General features: G+C 39.7%; 2 protein-coding genes across 2 annotated transcripts; one reads left to right on the top strand and one right to left on the bottom strand.

Moving 5' to 3' along the window:
• Positions 1–1,491: 1,491 nt before the first annotated feature.
• LOC148303609 (protein CFDP2-like) lies at positions 1,492–5,630 on the bottom strand. Its single transcript, XM_088269658.1, has 2 exons — positions 4,298–5,630; positions 1,492–1,556 (listed from the first exon to the last, which is right to left on the bottom strand). Exons 1-2 carry the CDS (start codon positions 5,628–5,630, stop codon positions 1,492–1,494), a joined length of 1,398 nt encoding a protein of 465 aa, XP_088125784.1.
• A 4,308-nt stretch (positions 5,631–9,938) lies between these two features.
• On the top strand, positions 9,939–17,016 carry LOC148303608 (uncharacterized). Its single transcript, XM_088269675.1, has 8 exons — positions 9,939–9,964; positions 10,576–10,681; positions 11,671–11,769; positions 13,135–13,233; positions 13,896–13,970; positions 15,043–15,180; positions 15,280–15,393; positions 16,285–17,016. The coding sequence occupies exons 2-8, from the start codon at positions 10,576–10,578 to the stop codon at positions 16,290–16,292; spliced, it is 639 nt and encodes a 212-aa protein (XP_088125801.1). The 5' UTR covers positions 9,939–9,964; the 3' UTR covers positions 16,293–17,016.
• Positions 17,017–17,143: the final 127 nt, after the last annotated feature.

The raw sequence follows: 17,143 nt of genomic DNA, 5'->3' as shown, positions 1-17,143 counted from the left end.
CGACGCGTACACAACGATACAAAGCGATTGAATAAGATAGAGTCGCGTTATAGATATACACTATATACGAACAGCTGAGGTATCACGCGTTGTGTAAGTAATAATTCTTTCTAGCTATCGTTGAAATGTGGTATCACGGACATATCGTAGTCATACAGGCCAAGTGTATTTTTTACAAAAACGTGATCATTGACTATTTGATATCTTACTAGCTTAATATTGCCCTGAAAATATCCCAAAGGATTTTAAACTTGGAAGTATAATATACTGACTTGGTAGAAATGACTAACTGCATTGGTGTTTATTTTGTTGCCAAGCAAAAGTGACTTAAATGGCCCTCCTGGACATTTTACGTTTTGTTAGTTGGTCACTTTCTCCTGTACGACTATGATATTAGCACTGATATACTACGAAGTTCATCATAGCTGCAGGAATATGGCAAGTAAACACAGCAGGAGATGACTCCTAGTCCAAAGCAGTCAACGCGTTAAGTTACCACTATATCAGTTTGTTTTAAAATCATTTAAAATATTTTAAAACTAACTAACCATCACGCCGCTTCCCCGCAGGGGTAGGCAGAGATAATAGAGCGCCACACCACTCTGTCCTTGCAAACATTCTTCGCCTCTTCCACGTTCATGCATCTCCTCATACATACCCGCCGATTGTAACGACTCCTAACCTGACCACTTTCAAGTATTTGGCATACCTGATCGTGCCATGTTTTTCTCGGTCTTCCTCTGCTTCTTTTCCCACTAACATTCGCCTCATAAATTTGTTTTACCGTTCTTTTGTCACTCATTCGTTCCACATGTCCAAACCATCTCAACACACCTTTCTTAATTTTATCGATAATGCTTATCTCAGCTTTGCATTCCTTCCTTATTTCACTATTCGCACATCTATCATACATCGTTTTGTCGCACATTCTTCTGAGAGATCGCATTTTGACTGCATTCAGTCTACTTGCATCCTTCTTTTGCCAACTCCATGTTTCACTTCCATACATTAGAGTTGGAACCAGGACTCCGTTGTGCACAAAATATTTTATTATAACTTAATTATAATGTCTACCGGTTTCCAAGCTAACCGCTTCTTTATCAAGACTGATTAATACTAAAACACTATCACAGATAGTGTTTAAGTATTAATCAGTCTTGATAAAGAAGTGGTTAGCTTGGAAACCGGTAGACATTATAATTAAGTTATAATAAAATATTTATAGTGGTTTTAAAACAAAGATTTTATATTTTTTATTTTATAAAGAGGAAAATCACAAAGTTGTTGCTTCAAATATAAATTATATACGTTAATATCAGTATTACTAATTGAAGCACCAATCCATGTGTAAAAAATATTCAATACCAGAATATTTCATATGTAAATTTTCTATTTTATTTCTTTTTGGATATTCTGTCTCTAAAATCTCTCTGATTCTTTATTTTTTAAGAAGTTTCACTTGTATAAGGCACTCACAAGTTGCCAATATGACTACCTCGTGAATACTAAATAGTAGATAAACAGTATACGCAGCTTTCTGAGATTGCCAGCCGTGCCTGTGATGAGGAGACACCTCAAGATGAGGGATCACCTGTTGACGCTTTGCCCCCTTTCAGCTTTCAAAGACAACAGCCAGAGGCGCGTTGCAGGAGCCAGGGTGAGGACCTATCCGACATCGTATCCGTGCTAGTTCATAAGTAACTGTCACGAGAGGTGGTATCATACATGATAAAACTAGTGAAGGATATCGGTGCCATAAACCAAGCTAGGACGCAAAATGCCCAACCCTCTTCTAGTGGAACGGAAGGTCTGCTGAGGACAGTCAACAGTCCGGCTTCTCCTGGGGAGCGCAGCGTGGCTTCCTCCACAATGGCGAATGTTGTTTGAAATGGGAAAAAGCAGCAAAGGAAGACTTATTTTTTATTTATTTATTTATTGGAAATCAACAGCCAGTAACAAAAATAATATAAATATACAATATAAGGAGCCGATAATGAGGCCAATTACTGATTTCACATTTTAAACAACAATATATATATTTATATATATATATATATATATATATATATATATATATATATATATATATATATATATATATATATATATATATATATATATATATATATTTATTATTAGATTAAAACCAATATTTTTAGCTTTTCCACTTTTTTATTTGACCAGCGACCGGGTTTCGTCGTTACCGACATCATCAGACTGGTGATACCAGTCTGATGATGTCGGTAACGACGAAATGGATAATATAAATCTATATATATATATATATATATATATATATATATATATATATATATATATATATATATATATATATATATAATATTTTTAGCTTTTCCACTTTTTTATTTGACCAGCGACCGGGTTTCGTCGTTACCGACATCATCAGACTGGTGATACCAGTCTGATGATGTCGGTAACGACGAAATGGATAATATAAATCTATATATATATATATATATATATATAATAATAATAACCATATCCGCTCCCTAGGTGGAGCATATGGAGTCCACAAACTGTCTCCAGGCTTTTCTGTCGGCTGCCAGCTCCCTTGCATCCTCCCAAGTCAGATCCGCGTCGCGAAGTTCTGACGAGAACTGCCGACGAATTGTCAGCAATGGTCGTCCTGGGCGGCGCGAACCTGATGCCTTGCGGAGTACGTGGCCAAGCCAACTGAATCGCCTTTTTTTGACGACAGTTGTGACCAAGATTTGCTGCGTCCTACGCCTTATCTCTTCATTCCTCACAAAGTCAAACCACCGCACGCCTAAGATTCTCCGCAAACACCTGTTCTCAAAGCTTAGTACACGGCTGCTTTGGGCCCTTGTAAGGTGCCATGTTTCACAGCCGTATAAGAGAACAGGAGCAATGCAGGCATTGTATAGGCGGCATTTGGTTTTCACCGAGTATAAATCCGATCTCCAGACAGCCTTCATACTGTTGAATGCGGACCCAGCGAGTCCTAATCGCACTCCCAGTTCCTTTTGAAGGCTGCCATTTTCAGTCGCGTACACTCCCAAGTACTTGAAACTCTCGACCCTTTCGATGCGCTGGTTACTCAACGTCAAGGGTTGTTGGGCATCTAGGCATGAGCTGTTGCACAACACATGGGTTTTTGCAACATTTATTGTAAGCCCCATGTGCGTAGAGTACCTATTTACCCTGTCGACGATCAATTGAAGACCCTCGACGGAGTCATCAATTAAAACAGCATCATCTGCGTACTCTAGGTCGCAGAGTTTCCGGGAGGGGGAGATGGATATACCTCGGTCAGATGGTAATGACTTTCGAAGAATGAAATCCATGAGGATGATGAAGAGAAACGGTGCAAGGACGCAGCCTTGTCTGACTCCGGTAGAGACCCCAAACCAATCCGTGACAACATCGTCAACTCTCATTCGGCATTCACTATTGAGGTGAAGGGACTTAATTAGCTCCACTAATTTCGCAGGCACCCCATAAGCTTCCAGTACTTTCCAGAGTGTGGGCCTGTGCGGACTATCAAACGCTTTCTCATAGTCTACAAAACACATCGCCAGAGAACTGTTAAATTCCTGGCTCTGCTGTAGAATGTGACGAATATTATGGATTTGATCCGCACAGGACCTGCCAGGCAGAAACCCTGCCTGGTTTTCTCTGAGCACCTGCATAATGGGGGCTCGGATTCTCTGCAAGATTACGTGGGCAAGCACCTTCCCAGGTACGCTGAGTAGCGTAATGCCGCGGTAGTTGTCACAGTTGAGTGGATCACCCTTCTTATGTAACACGGTAATCTCCCCATTTACCCAGTCTCTAGGGCATCGCTCTTCTTCCCACACACTGGACATTAATTGGTGTAAAGGGCCAATAATGCCAGTAACGCTGCATTTCAAGAATTCCGGGTGGATACCATCAACACCAGGGGCAGTCCCATTTTTCAATTTCGACACGGCAGCTATAATTTCTGCCTGTGTCGGTGGACCATCAGGTATGGCGACCGCCCGCGGAATGCTTGACGCAGCCTCCGTGGGAATATCGAGGATGATTGGAGGAGGAGGGCGATTCAAGACCCTGTGGAAATGATCACGCCATATTTCCTTTATACGATCCGCGTCAGATTCGGTAACTCCATTTGTGTTTTTCACAGCTCCAGGGGTTACCGAATTCTTTCCGCAGATCTTCCTTGTTATTTGGAATAATTTCCGCGTGTCATTTCCTTGGGCAGCATGTTCCGCCGTTACAATAAGAGAATCGAGATGACGGCGCTTATCGAGTCTGCATGATCGTTTGACTATACGATCTTGGCGCCTGTAGTCATCTCTGAGGGTGTCCAGTTGGTAGGGGTCACTTTCAATGTCCCTCAGTGCTTTTAAGTGAGCGCGCTCAGCCATCTTTCCCCAGGTCTCATCTGACATCCAATGGGGTCTTTCTCCTATCCTGGGGCCAAGAACCTCATTGGCGGAAGAGTTGAGAGCCGATTTGAGACTGGCCCACTGTGCCTCAATCGAGTCAACATTAATGGGCTGAGGATCGGTGTCTTGCTGGACACGTTGTCCGACCGTTTCCTCGAATCTCAATCTTATTTCGGCACTCTTCAACTTGTCTAAGTTGATTCTCTTCCGCCGAGGACATCTCGGCAGACGTTTGAGCTGCAGACAGATTCTTCCGACGAGTAACTCGTGATCACTATGAATGTCGGCCCCTCTGTAGGACCTGACATCGAGGAGCTCTCGCCGGTTAGCACGTCCATAGAGGATGTGATCTATCTGCGCTCTTGTTCGTCCGTCAGGGGAGGTCCAGGTGTACTTATGGATGGACCTATGGGGAAATAGCGTACCACCAATGACAAGGTCGTTAATACTAGCGAACTCGACCAGTCTTTCTCCATTGCCATTGGCTTGCCCATAGCCGTGCCTTCCCATCACCGTTGGGGCAAGTGATGGGTCTGTTCCGACTCTCGCGTTAAAATCTCCCAATACTACCACGCGGGTTCTTCTTGGGAGAGAGGCGATGACCGCATGGAGAGAGTCGTAGAAGGCATCTTTTGTTTGGGCATCTGCGATTTCGGTAGGCGCGTAGCACTGTAGGACAGTGACAGAACTATCGGCCGTTTGGAGGGTGACGCGTATAAGCCTTTCAGAAATTGGTTCCCAACTAAGCAAGCACTTTGCTGCTCTTTCTGAAAGGAGAATTGCCACCCCTTGACGGTGATATCGTTCTTGGCCGGAGTGCAGACACATGTGACTATCCAACAACCTCTTTCCAGATCCTTTCCATCGCGACTCGCTCAGTCCTAGGATATCTAACTTGTAGTCATCCATGATACGAGTCGCGTGAATATCTTTTCCGTGGACCTGCATTGTCCGCACATTGTACGTTCCAATGCGGAAAGATGAATTGTTGGATAGGAGCCGTTTAGTGAGCGCAGTCCTAATACCACAGCCGGGTCGGGGGGTGCCAGAGAAGCCGGTGTCCGAGGCATTTCGTGGACTTATCGTAATCAAAGGGTTTAGGGAGGCAGAGTGATTGGCCCAGCGCTCCCGAGGCCTGAGGTCCGAGGACCCCTCAACAGGTCGGCTCAACCTTGTTTCCCGCTTTGTCTGGCCTCTCTTCACCAACCTGCTTGGCATGGGAGACCCTTCTGGTAGTTAGACTACCGCCATAGCCTGGTGAATCACTGAGGCACGCAAGCCCCCTCACCGCGACAAGGTGGGGATCAAGAGGGAGAAAATATATATATATATATATATATATATATATATATATATATATATATATATATATATATATATATATATATATATATATATATATATATATATATATATATATATATATATATATATATATATATATATATATATATATATATATATATATATATATATATATATATATATATATATATATATATAATATTTTTAGCTTTTCCACTTTTTTATTTGACCAGCGAACGGGTTTCGTCGTTACCGACATCATCAGACTGGTGATACCAGTCTGATGATGTCGGTAACGACGAAATGGATAATATAAATCTATATATATATATATATATATATATATATATATGTATATATATATATATATATATATATATATATATATATATATATATATATATATATATATATATATATATATATATATATATATATATATATATATATATATATATATATATATATATATATATATATATATATATATATATATATATAAAACAACAAGAAAGAGTGAAAATACTAAAGCTCAAAATAAAATGTGTTTGCCTGATGTGGCGTGCGGTGTGGTGTGTTGTATGAGTGTATTTTGTGTTAGAGTAAAGAGTGTGCAAGGCCTAGAGCTGTAGTCGTGAATTATCCCTAAGCCGAGTTCCGACTTGGTACGAAGTCAGGAGTCGAAATAATCGGAAAACCCAAAAGCCTTTGTTGAGACGTCCTTACATCCATTAAAAGCCACTGTTTGGTGTGCTCCCACGCAGGTGGAATCATCAGCACATATTGTTTCAAAAACGATGCCGGCCAGAATGTTACGGTTAGTGAAGAGCGCTACAGAACCATGATTACTGACTTCGTACCTCAGCTGAATGGCCATTGCACATCAATATGTGACACGGCTGTGGTTTCAACAATATGGCGCAACTGGTGGGTGCCACCATCAATATATTGCGGGAATTTTATATTTGTATTCCTCTCAAAAAACACCGTATGTTGTATTTGTATCTATTTTAAAAATATCATTAAATTATCTAATCTAATAATCTATTCAAAAAATAAAGATAAAAATCATTTGTTTATTACTCGCACCCCTACTCTATTTCTTTAAACTTTTTCTTTTAATTTAATTAATTTTAATTTGAATTTTTTTCTTTATATTTTTGGCAAAAATGTATTTGTGAACTAGTATTTGGACACTCAAAATGGTGTAAAAATATATTAACACTTCTTACCCTCCATTGTTTACTTTGTGTAATATCACTTTTTTGTGACTACCTGATGATGGAATAATTTTAGACTCATAAATAAGTGTTTTGAAAAAGTGGTATAACACAAAGTAAACAAAGGATGGTAAGGAGAGTGTTTATTACCATACCACAAAGTTATCAATGCTTTTAATATACAAAATATAAAAATATATTGTTTACGCAATAATGACGTCGCGTGCATAGGCAATCAATAGTGATTGTTTACTGTTTTGTTTGCGAATTGGTGTTATCTAATTCTTATTTACTGTCTTATCTTCGCATTAATTTACTAAACATTTAAAAAACAAGTTTACCTAAATCCTCCAAAGTAAATTGTTGTAAAGTGATAGGACGCTATCTGGACTAACCCGCAATACCTTACCGACCGTCTGCACCAATTCCAGAACCGCAGCGTTTAATTTATTCCCAATATTCTTCAATACCCTTTACCATTCCTGCGCTCCTTGCAGAACTCTATAAAGAAAAATATGAATATTATTTTTTCACTCTAGTAAATGTGGTATCACCGCAAGGAGAGAGCGAGATAATTAGATTACTCCGCTTTCGTTAGATCCGATTTCTAGCCTCTCGCTTATCGGATGGTCGCCGGCAGTTAGGCGGCGCGCCGGAAAGGATGTGGAATATGTGACTCAGCTGGCGGCGAGTTGCGAGCTGCGTACTAAGATATCCATACAAATATGAACCGAGGTCTTTTGGTACCCCGCTTTAGATCAAGTGTAAATTTTGGATTCGACACTGATGTGAGTATACCTCCTTTTTGGAAGAAAGGAAATGTTTCCCAGAATTTGAATATCGGGAATGATCGCCTGGAGCACAAACTGTGACGTTATGTGTGGGTTTAGTACTAGAAAATTTATAATGTTTAGAACTACAGTACTAGAATCCCAACTTCCGCGGCCTGAGCATGAGCTAACAATTATGTAAAAAGAGTTGATCCATTAACAGAAATACCGTTTCCCCTCGTTCTAGATGCTCCGACCCATTTATTGTATTTAGGGGACGATACATTCCCACCTGTTGAACATACTTTTACTACAATGAGCAAATGCCGACAAGTTCCTGATTGGCCCACACTAGAATATCCCTCCTGTTCCCAACACAGATTCAAATAAAAACATATTGAATAAGTTCTATAAACCTTGTACAAAATAAGCTAGGCAAATAATTTGCTGTGCTGGTCGGGGTTGTGAGCGTCTGTGTACCGGCCAACGTCGAGTCAGAATCGGATCTAGCTGACTAATTGAACTAAACACTAATCCCTTTCACTGCCTACACCGGGGTACTTCTAGAAAATTAGGTGATGGACTTACAATCTTGTATTTATTTAGATTGGCAGTGACAGGTATATTGAAAGCTTTTAAATATAAACTCACAGTAAAATCGGGATACAATTTTATATTGTTTCACATTTTCAATAAATTTCGCAACTTAGTTTTAAAAAAATTGCTTAGCAAGAGCAGATCTGTCAGGAAGCCTGTATGCTTCTGTATCAGATCTGGGCATGCGGTGGGACAGCTTTCAATAGGCAAATAATAAATGCAAGTCCCATCTATAAACAACAACAAAAACATACCTTTCCTGTAGCTGACCTCTCGCAACAAAGGAAAGAATATCTGAAGGTATCGGTATCAGCCGATGTTCCCGCTCGCCTTCTGCTGCTTGGGAGAAACCTCTCTCTAGATCCAGTCTCCGGTCGTAAAGAGGAGAAATCAGTAAGTTCTGAGTCACCTCGGAACGCTTACTGGTACTCCTAGTGGCGTTCACGGCGGTCCATAGGGCAGCGAGTCCGGGTGCAAGCAAAGGTCTTGTCGGAGAGCTCAGGAACAGGAGAGAAGGAGTAAAACGAAAGTTGTCGAGTAGTAGATTTTTTGCCATTGATTCCACTTTATAACTGCGCTAAGCGCCTCGACTCCATTTAGAAAATTAAAGTTACGTTCACTGTCACTGTATCAAGAAAGAATCTAAAAGCCTACGCGAAATCTATGGTGAAATCACTAAGATCACGCGAAGTTAAAATATTTTAGACTACATTTATGATATTTCACGGTACACTGCTGAAAGAAATACATTTGTTAGGAGTAGGTATATTATAATACATACTGAATAAGTTATTTAAACACATGTTATTTACAATACATCTTAACATTGGTAAAATATTGAATATTTCAACTTAACCTAAGTTGAAAAAGAAAAATATGATTGGTTAGGAGGCGATCTGCCGCTGCTGCTCCCCGATCAGTCTGGAGGTCTCGTGCCGAACATTAGGTAACGTTTAGGTAGTCTGTATGTGTAGCTGTACAACGCCCACTTCGTATTGTCCTAGTGTGTTGATGAGTGGGATGGAAATGCTTAGTAGAAAAAAGGTCCACACTTAGCCGACACGGTTTTATACCGTACCGTGAGTCATCCTAACGGCACTCTGGGTACCTTCACCTTCAGGCGGTCCCGCTCTCCCCTCTGGGCCGTAAGCCCGTAGTCGGGCGTCATACAATCATACACCATTTATAAATAAATATAACCCGGCGCCTGTAGGTGTTGTCTCCGCAGCGGAAAAGGGTCCTTTATTGGGACACAATCGCCCTACGTACACGACCTACCGACTTGACTGATCTACCGGTCCACTCTCCGTTTAGGTACCTACCTGAGTCACCACACTATGAATAATTTGTTCTCAGTAGACTTAAGATACAGCGGAACCTCTCATAAAGAGTTTAATTCGTTCCAGCATCTTACTCGCTAACCGAAACATTTTTTCTCATAGAAATCAATATAAAATACGATAATGCGCTCCAGGCCGAGAGAAAACTTAATTTCTGTGAGTTCGGTGGCTGTTTCCGGTGCTGGATGCGGTGCGGAGCGTCGTCCGAGATAGCACTCTCCGAGATAACGCGTCGAGTATAAAACATCACATTAGGCGTCATTCTCTCATAGTAGGACCACCAGTACCACCAGTACCACCAGCATCACAACCACAAAACGGTAAGTCAATATTCTAACTTGCTGTACATTAAAAAAAAATGTTGTGTGCTGTCATTTCTTGGCATTTTATAAAATTAAACGACAACTATACTCGTATATTTTTTTACGCATTAGTTTTATTTGACTGGGAATCTGGAATTGTCGGTTGACAACCCTTTCTACTGCCCATTAGTGGGGGAAGTCCTGTCTTCTAAAAGTTCAGGTAGTTATTTCTTATCGACATGACATTTAAGTAGCTATAGGGTGATGTCCACTACCCGGAATTTGACCGTCCGGCAGTCCGGTTTTGAAAAATGATCAAGAGCACTGACCCAAAGAAAAATATACAAAAGCACAAGCCAATCCAAGCCAATCTTTGTTTTAAAACGCTAACTGACGTGCCGGACGGTAAAATTCCGTGTGACTCCGCAAGCGTGTTCCGAAAGGTTCAGTTTATTCAAACATAAGGCTGTGAGAATTCATCATTGTTAGCTAATTGACCCATTTCGTTAGTTAGTTTAATTATTTTGTCGTTTCTGTGGCACTAAATGCATTTTGTTGCATATAAGGGTTGAACCTGGTGATGGAATGGCTGTATTTTATTATAATTTAAAGGTTTTATATTTCTATAGATGTCCGGGCAAGATTTACTGGAGGCAGCGCGAAAGGGAGATTTGGCAAAGGTCAACACTCTCCTTAAACAACATAGTGTAAATGTAAACTATGAAAATAAAAGTGGTAAGGTATTCCAAGAATATTTAAACTATTAATCCGAGGAATGTAGCAATAATAGGTAATGTTAGTAAAGCGATATAAATACCCAGAATACCCAGACTTCTATATGGAAGTCTGAGTATAAAAAGATGGTTAGCTCTGAAGACACCTATCACTGCAAGCTAGTTTGGTTCCTCGACATTCCCGGATGATATATATTTGCCTAACTGCGTGCCTCGGACAGTGGTATTGGGAGGGCAGTTACTTGCCGCTAAAAGCTTCTTCAATGTTCCGTCTCTGTTGCGCAGTGGTTAGAGCGTTTGGTTACCGCGCTCCAGGTCCCCGGTCCGATGGCTAGAATACTGAATACCGTCAGCCTCGCTTTGTGTAAGGCTCGCATTTCCAACATTCATTTTACAGATAGTTTGTAGTAAGCGAGCGTGTTTCCCTCGTTTCTAGGCTCCAACCCGATCTACCGCAACTCTTAGTTGCCTCTTAGGGCCACCTAGCCCTATGAGGAAAGTATAATATTCTAATATTGGTACATATACCCATCAACTACTATATGGATATCATTTTTTCAATCTAATATTTGTTTCAATCTAATATCACACTACTCGAGTAGCAATACAGGTACACTACTGTGTACTTCATTCTTCTTTTAATCCTTATTTCCACTTGAATGACTATATGGGGTAGAGAACTTATACATAATAGAAAATCTTATTATTGTCTTATAATTTAGATCTTATTTTTGAAAACACTTAAAAAAAAGATTTTAAAAAACTATCAGCAATTATATTTTATAAAATGATGTGAAGAACAAGTATTTAGTTACTTATGCCATTGAGTTTTCTCACAAAAAGGGTGCTGTGTAAATTATCCAATAAATCAATAATTACATGCAAAAACTGTAAACTATTGGTGAATACAACATACTGGGAAGGTTACTCGGATAGGATTGGGGTCCTGCTACATGGCACCCTGTATATACAGCACATCCTCCGTTACAGGGCTCACTGCACTGCACTGGGCAGCGGGGGAGGGCCGCCGCCCGGTAGTGCGGGCACTGCTGGAGGGGGGAGCTACAGTAGATCTGCTAGATATGTGGGGTAAGTGCAACTGTTTATTAGTTTTTTTTTGTAATAGTAGCTGTATTAATATGACCAACTCATACAATGGAAGTATAGAGGACTTGGGATATAGATTTGGCATTAGTGGTGCGTGAGGCACCGCATCAAACTCAATTCTAAATATACAAAGGCGGGGTGATCAGATCGGTGATATCCAGTTGACGTAGGTGAAAGAGCTCAGAAACAGATAAGGAATAGAAGGCACTGGGAATGTTATTTGAATAGGTATTGAGGTCCCGCTACACGGACTCTGTAACATGTGTGCGTATGCGTATGACACAAACATATATATATATGTATCTCCCTCATTTCGAATAACATACATAAACAATATTCCGGCAGGGTTTGGTTTTTATATTTCCTAATGGACTTGCTGACGAGGTAGAGAACTTATACAGAATAGAAGATCTTATTATTATTATTGATTTCTTCTTTATTGAACTTCCTTTGTACAAAACGTTATTGTGAGCGTAGCGGCGTACACGTGAAGTGCCGCACGCATGGGTACTCTGAGGAACGTTTGTGTATCGGTGATTCTATCCCCCATTTTTTTACAATTCATTTATTTCCAACGCTGCAAATGAATAACTTTATATAATAATACTTTTATGTAACACGTAAACGTATTACGGAGGATTTATATTATCCACTGACACTTCGTGATGGAATTGCATTTTTAATATATTATTAGATTAAAAACCAATATTTTTAGCTTTTCCACTTTATTTTTATTTGACCAGCGACCGGGTTTCGTCGTTACCAACATCATCAGACTGGTCTGATGATGTCGGTAACGACGAAACCCGGTCGCTGGTCAAATAAAAATAAAGTGGAAAAGTTAAAAATATTGGTTTTTAATCTAATAATGTATTACGGAGGAATATAAAAATTCTGAGATTGTATCTATTATATTGTATATTGATACTCTCATTTTGAAAGTCAAGTTGTAGTGAATACATATCGTCGGGAGGGGAAGGTTTAAGTGGATTTTCGATCATTAAGATCATTAAGTGGATTTTTGTTTGTTCTAACTAAAAAAATATGTTTTTATTTGAATCTGTATTGGGAACAGGAGGGATAATCTAGTGTGGGCCAATCGGGAACTTCAGCATTTGCTCATTGCTGAGAGGAAACCGCGTTCCACTCCTCAGGAGAAGGCGGACTGTTGACTGTCCTCAGCAGACCTTCCGTTCCACTAGAAGAGGGTTGGGTATTTTGTGTCCTAGCTTGGTTTATATTACCAATGTCCTTCACTATTTTTATCATGTATGACACCAAATTATTGGCATTGGGGTCCTGCAGCATGTGGTACACCCTGTATATACAGTACATCCTCCGTTACAGGGCAGGTTGCACTGCACAGGGCAGCATGGTGGGGCCGCCTCCCGGTAGTGCGGGAACTGCTGGAGCGTGGAGCTGCAGTAGATCTGGGAGATAATGATGGTAACTAGTAGTAGCAGTAGTAATATGCCCAACACACGCAATGTACATACAGGACACCATGGTATATAGGTTACATGAATCATCACTAACTAGCAGAAACGGAAATATACATTTATTTGCAAACGGTGCATAAAGACCTTTATGTGCCAGCAATAATATCGAATTGCTCTCTATATAAGGAATATGGAATACTCGATATAGTACAAGTACAGCCTCCTCATCATTCATCCTTCACTTTGTGTAATACTACTTTAAAAAATACTTCTTTGTGATGACCAGTTTTGGAATAATCATTCCATCATCGGGTCAAATGTAGATTAAAATAAAACTGTTATGGTCTGACATTTATTCAAAAATAAAATTTAAAGGAGAGAAAGAAAACGAATGCATCACAACATGCAATGGGAATATTTTTAAAAGCGGACTTGTAGTTAAATTTTATTGGTTACTTACTATAGGTAAGTCTTGATTAATTGCTTTACTTATTTGTTCCAAAATGCCTGAATAATGCACATTGTTCATATAACAATTCAATGTCTGCCAGTGAACAAGTCATTTCTGTCATTCTATCTTCATTTCGCACCAAGATGCCGAGGGTATCCAGGCTTAATGTACAAGCTCCGCTCTTGTGAAACTATTTTATAATTTTTTAATGTTTTTAGGTCTAACACCACTCGACGTGGCTAAAAATAGTGGTCACGAGGAAGTAGTAGCTTGTCTGGAGTTGGAAATAGGCAGTAAGTATAAGCCAGTAAATGTATTCACAGCCAATGGAGTGTAAACATTTCCTACTAACCATACACTTTCACATGTATACCCAAAATAAGCACCTACTTGAATCTAGACCAATACATTTACTAGTAGATGTGTGTACGCTACAAAATAAAACATAAGAAGTAAATACCGTTCCCAAAAATGAGGCGATGTTTTACAGGAAATAAGTTGAGGACTCTTCCTAATATCTGCTGGACTGAACGTGTTATGGATATAGCTAATGTTGTATCGTGCAAAGAATGTGTCATTTTAAAGTGATGAATATAAAACATGTTGGTGTTTGCACTCCCTCGGTGAGTAGCTAGGTTTGTGTCTACCGCCTCTCTATACACCACCAGCATAGCACTATTCACCCGCTAACACTGCGCAATATACTAATCACACGCGTTCTCGGTCTGCCCTCACTCTAGTCCTTCTAACGACACTAGCATGCAGGTCTAAATGACCAATCACAGAGCATGTTATACTAACAATGTTAATATTGCCTTTCCAGACATGCAGTGTGAAGTCTGTTAATAGGAGACCGTAAAGTAGAGACCTAGTCCGACTGCCTTTATCATAATTAAAGAAAACACTTCGTTTTTTACCACTTGAGTTTAATTATAGACTACATGTTTCAGAAGCTAAACTTCCATCATTCAGGTCTGTATAATTGAGTTATTAAGTGGTAAAAAACGAAGTGTTTTCTTTAATTATTGTAACATGTCTTACCACAAAGTTAATGCCGAAACAATAAATAAAATGCCTTTATCATTATTTTATTTGTAATTTTTCCTTTACATCATCACACTATTTTATAAATATTTGGGCACATCCTGTGTGTGGGTATAAAATATAATTTAAACTAGAAAAATACAATAAAGAGTACAAAGTATGAAATATTAAGAAGTAAAATATAATAAAACTATGAAAAATTAAATATTTTCCATGTGTTTCTTGTCCTTCCTCTCTCCCTTCCCTACAGACTGCTCCCGACCTGCGGATAGGAGGCTCGGCTGGCGATCCCACTATACCGACTTACTAATTGTTCCTCAGAGCGTAAGACGGCCAAGTTGGAGCAGAAAGTTGAGGAGCTGGAGGATGCCCTGACTGCCCGAGCCAGCTCCGTCCTGTCCCTGGAAAGGGTGCAAGATGAACTCGCCGAAACCCTGCAGCAACACCGCCAAGACACGGGTACTGAATCAGAATCTTCAAAAATAAGTTTACATACACGAAGACAGCTTTTCAACCCGCAGACATGAGATGACAAGTGACTTGGTATTTGTTCCTCAGAACGCAAGATGGCCGAGTTGGAGCAGAAAGTTAAGGAGCTGGAGGAGGCCCTGACTGCCCGAGCCGGCCCCGCCCCGTCCCTGGAAACTCTACAGCAACACCGCCAAGACCCGGGTACTGAGTATTGTTGTTAAGTGCGAGAAACTAAATCAACATTTTAACTAATATGACGGACAAATATTATACTCTACATCGGATTCCCAAACAAGGAACACTAGGATCATTTAATATTGATAAATATATAGAAAAGAGGGTGAATGATGCGCTGAATTCAGTTTTAGCAAATAAAACCCCATCAGAGAAAGCTAAGCAGTACAGTCCTGGTATTGTATGGAAGTGGAGCATAGAAGGATGAGAGTAGACTGAATGCAGTCGGAATTCCATCTCTCGGTAGATGTTCCAATGGTGATATGAGAAATGGGTTCAAGGCTGAGATGAGCACTATCCAGCAAACTAAGGAAGGTGTGTTGAGATGGTTTGGGCAAGTGAATCAAATGAGAGTAGTAAAACAAATTTATGAGGCAAATGTGGTTGGTAGTAGAAGCGAAGAAAGACTGAAGAATATGTGGTCAGGTCAGGAGTGGGAATATTGGGCAGGCATGTATGAGGAGACGCATGAATGCGGAAAATGCGAAGATTGTTTGCAAAGACAGAAGATGTGCAGTTCTTCTCAATGAAGTCGGGGTCGACATCAGCCGGATCAAGTGATCAATTGCACATTGTGTAACGTTCACCATTCTACCCACTATTAGTCGGAGTCAGAGAGTTGAATATATGTTACACTACTGTTCATAAATTTCATCAGCTTGGCTGATTTTTTTTTCAAATAGCAGATACCTTCATGAATCTCTGCAAAGTTCCAATTATATTCCATACTAGGAAACACCTGAAAATATCATTTTCAAAATATTAAAACCAGTTTTGTTCATTCCCAATATTTTGTGCACAATATTTTGTCCACTTCTTCTAACTTTTATTTGCAACACAATGTTTGTCTATTTTCAGCCAAATGACTTGCCTGACTCTCGTTCCTCTCACACCGCACTGCCTACTGCTGCTCTACGCACTGCTGCGAATGAATGTTTACACCGCTCTGTTGACGCAATTTAGGCGCAATTTAGACTTTTTGGAACCTAATAATAACTGTAGATAAAACTGGATACACCACGCTACTCCAGAAACAAAATACAGTCCAAACAGTGGACTGCGAAGGGGGAATCGGGCCCAAAAAGGCAAAAACTGTTCCTTCGGCTGGGAAAGTGATGGCTACTGTTTTCTGGGATAGTCACGGAGTTATTTTCATGATTACCTAGAAAAAGAAAAAAACTATTACAGTAGCATACTGCGCATCATAAATCGATAAGTTGAATACAGAAGTTACGGAAAAACGGCCACATTTGCAAAAGAAAAAAATGATGTTTCATCAAGACAATACGCCTTCTCACACCTCAGCGGTTGCTATGGCAAAAATTCCCAAATTATGGTTTGAACTACTTGACCACCCTTCTTATTCACCAGATCTAGCCTTGAGTGACTTTTTTTTTCCCTAAGCAAAAATTGCGCTCGGAGGATAGAGATTTTCATGGAATGAGGAGGCCATCACCTTTATAAATGACTATTTTGCAGGGAAAGATGCCAACTAATATTTGGACGGGTTGAAGAGATGGGAGCATCGCTAGGAGAAGTGTATATATGTAAAAGGAGATTATGTAGAAAAATAAAAATAAATTTGAAGAAAAAAAGACTTGTATCATTGTTAGGTCGGAAAATTTTCAGACAACCCTCGTATATGTAAATAAAAGTAGAATTCAATCCAATAATCAATAAATTTTTATTATTTTAGGTTAGGTTTTAGGTTATAATT

This window comes from Brachycentrus maculatus, unplaced genomic scaffold (assembly GCF_059751285.1).
Source record: "Brachycentrus maculatus isolate JH-2025_06_01 unplaced genomic scaffold, ASM5975128v1 h1tg000360l, whole genome shotgun sequence".
Lineage (NCBI taxonomy): Eukaryota > Metazoa > Arthropoda > Insecta > Trichoptera > Brachycentridae > Brachycentrus > Brachycentrus maculatus.
Note: the sequence above shows the minus strand (reverse complement) of the source record. Positions and strands in the feature narration are given on the sequence as shown.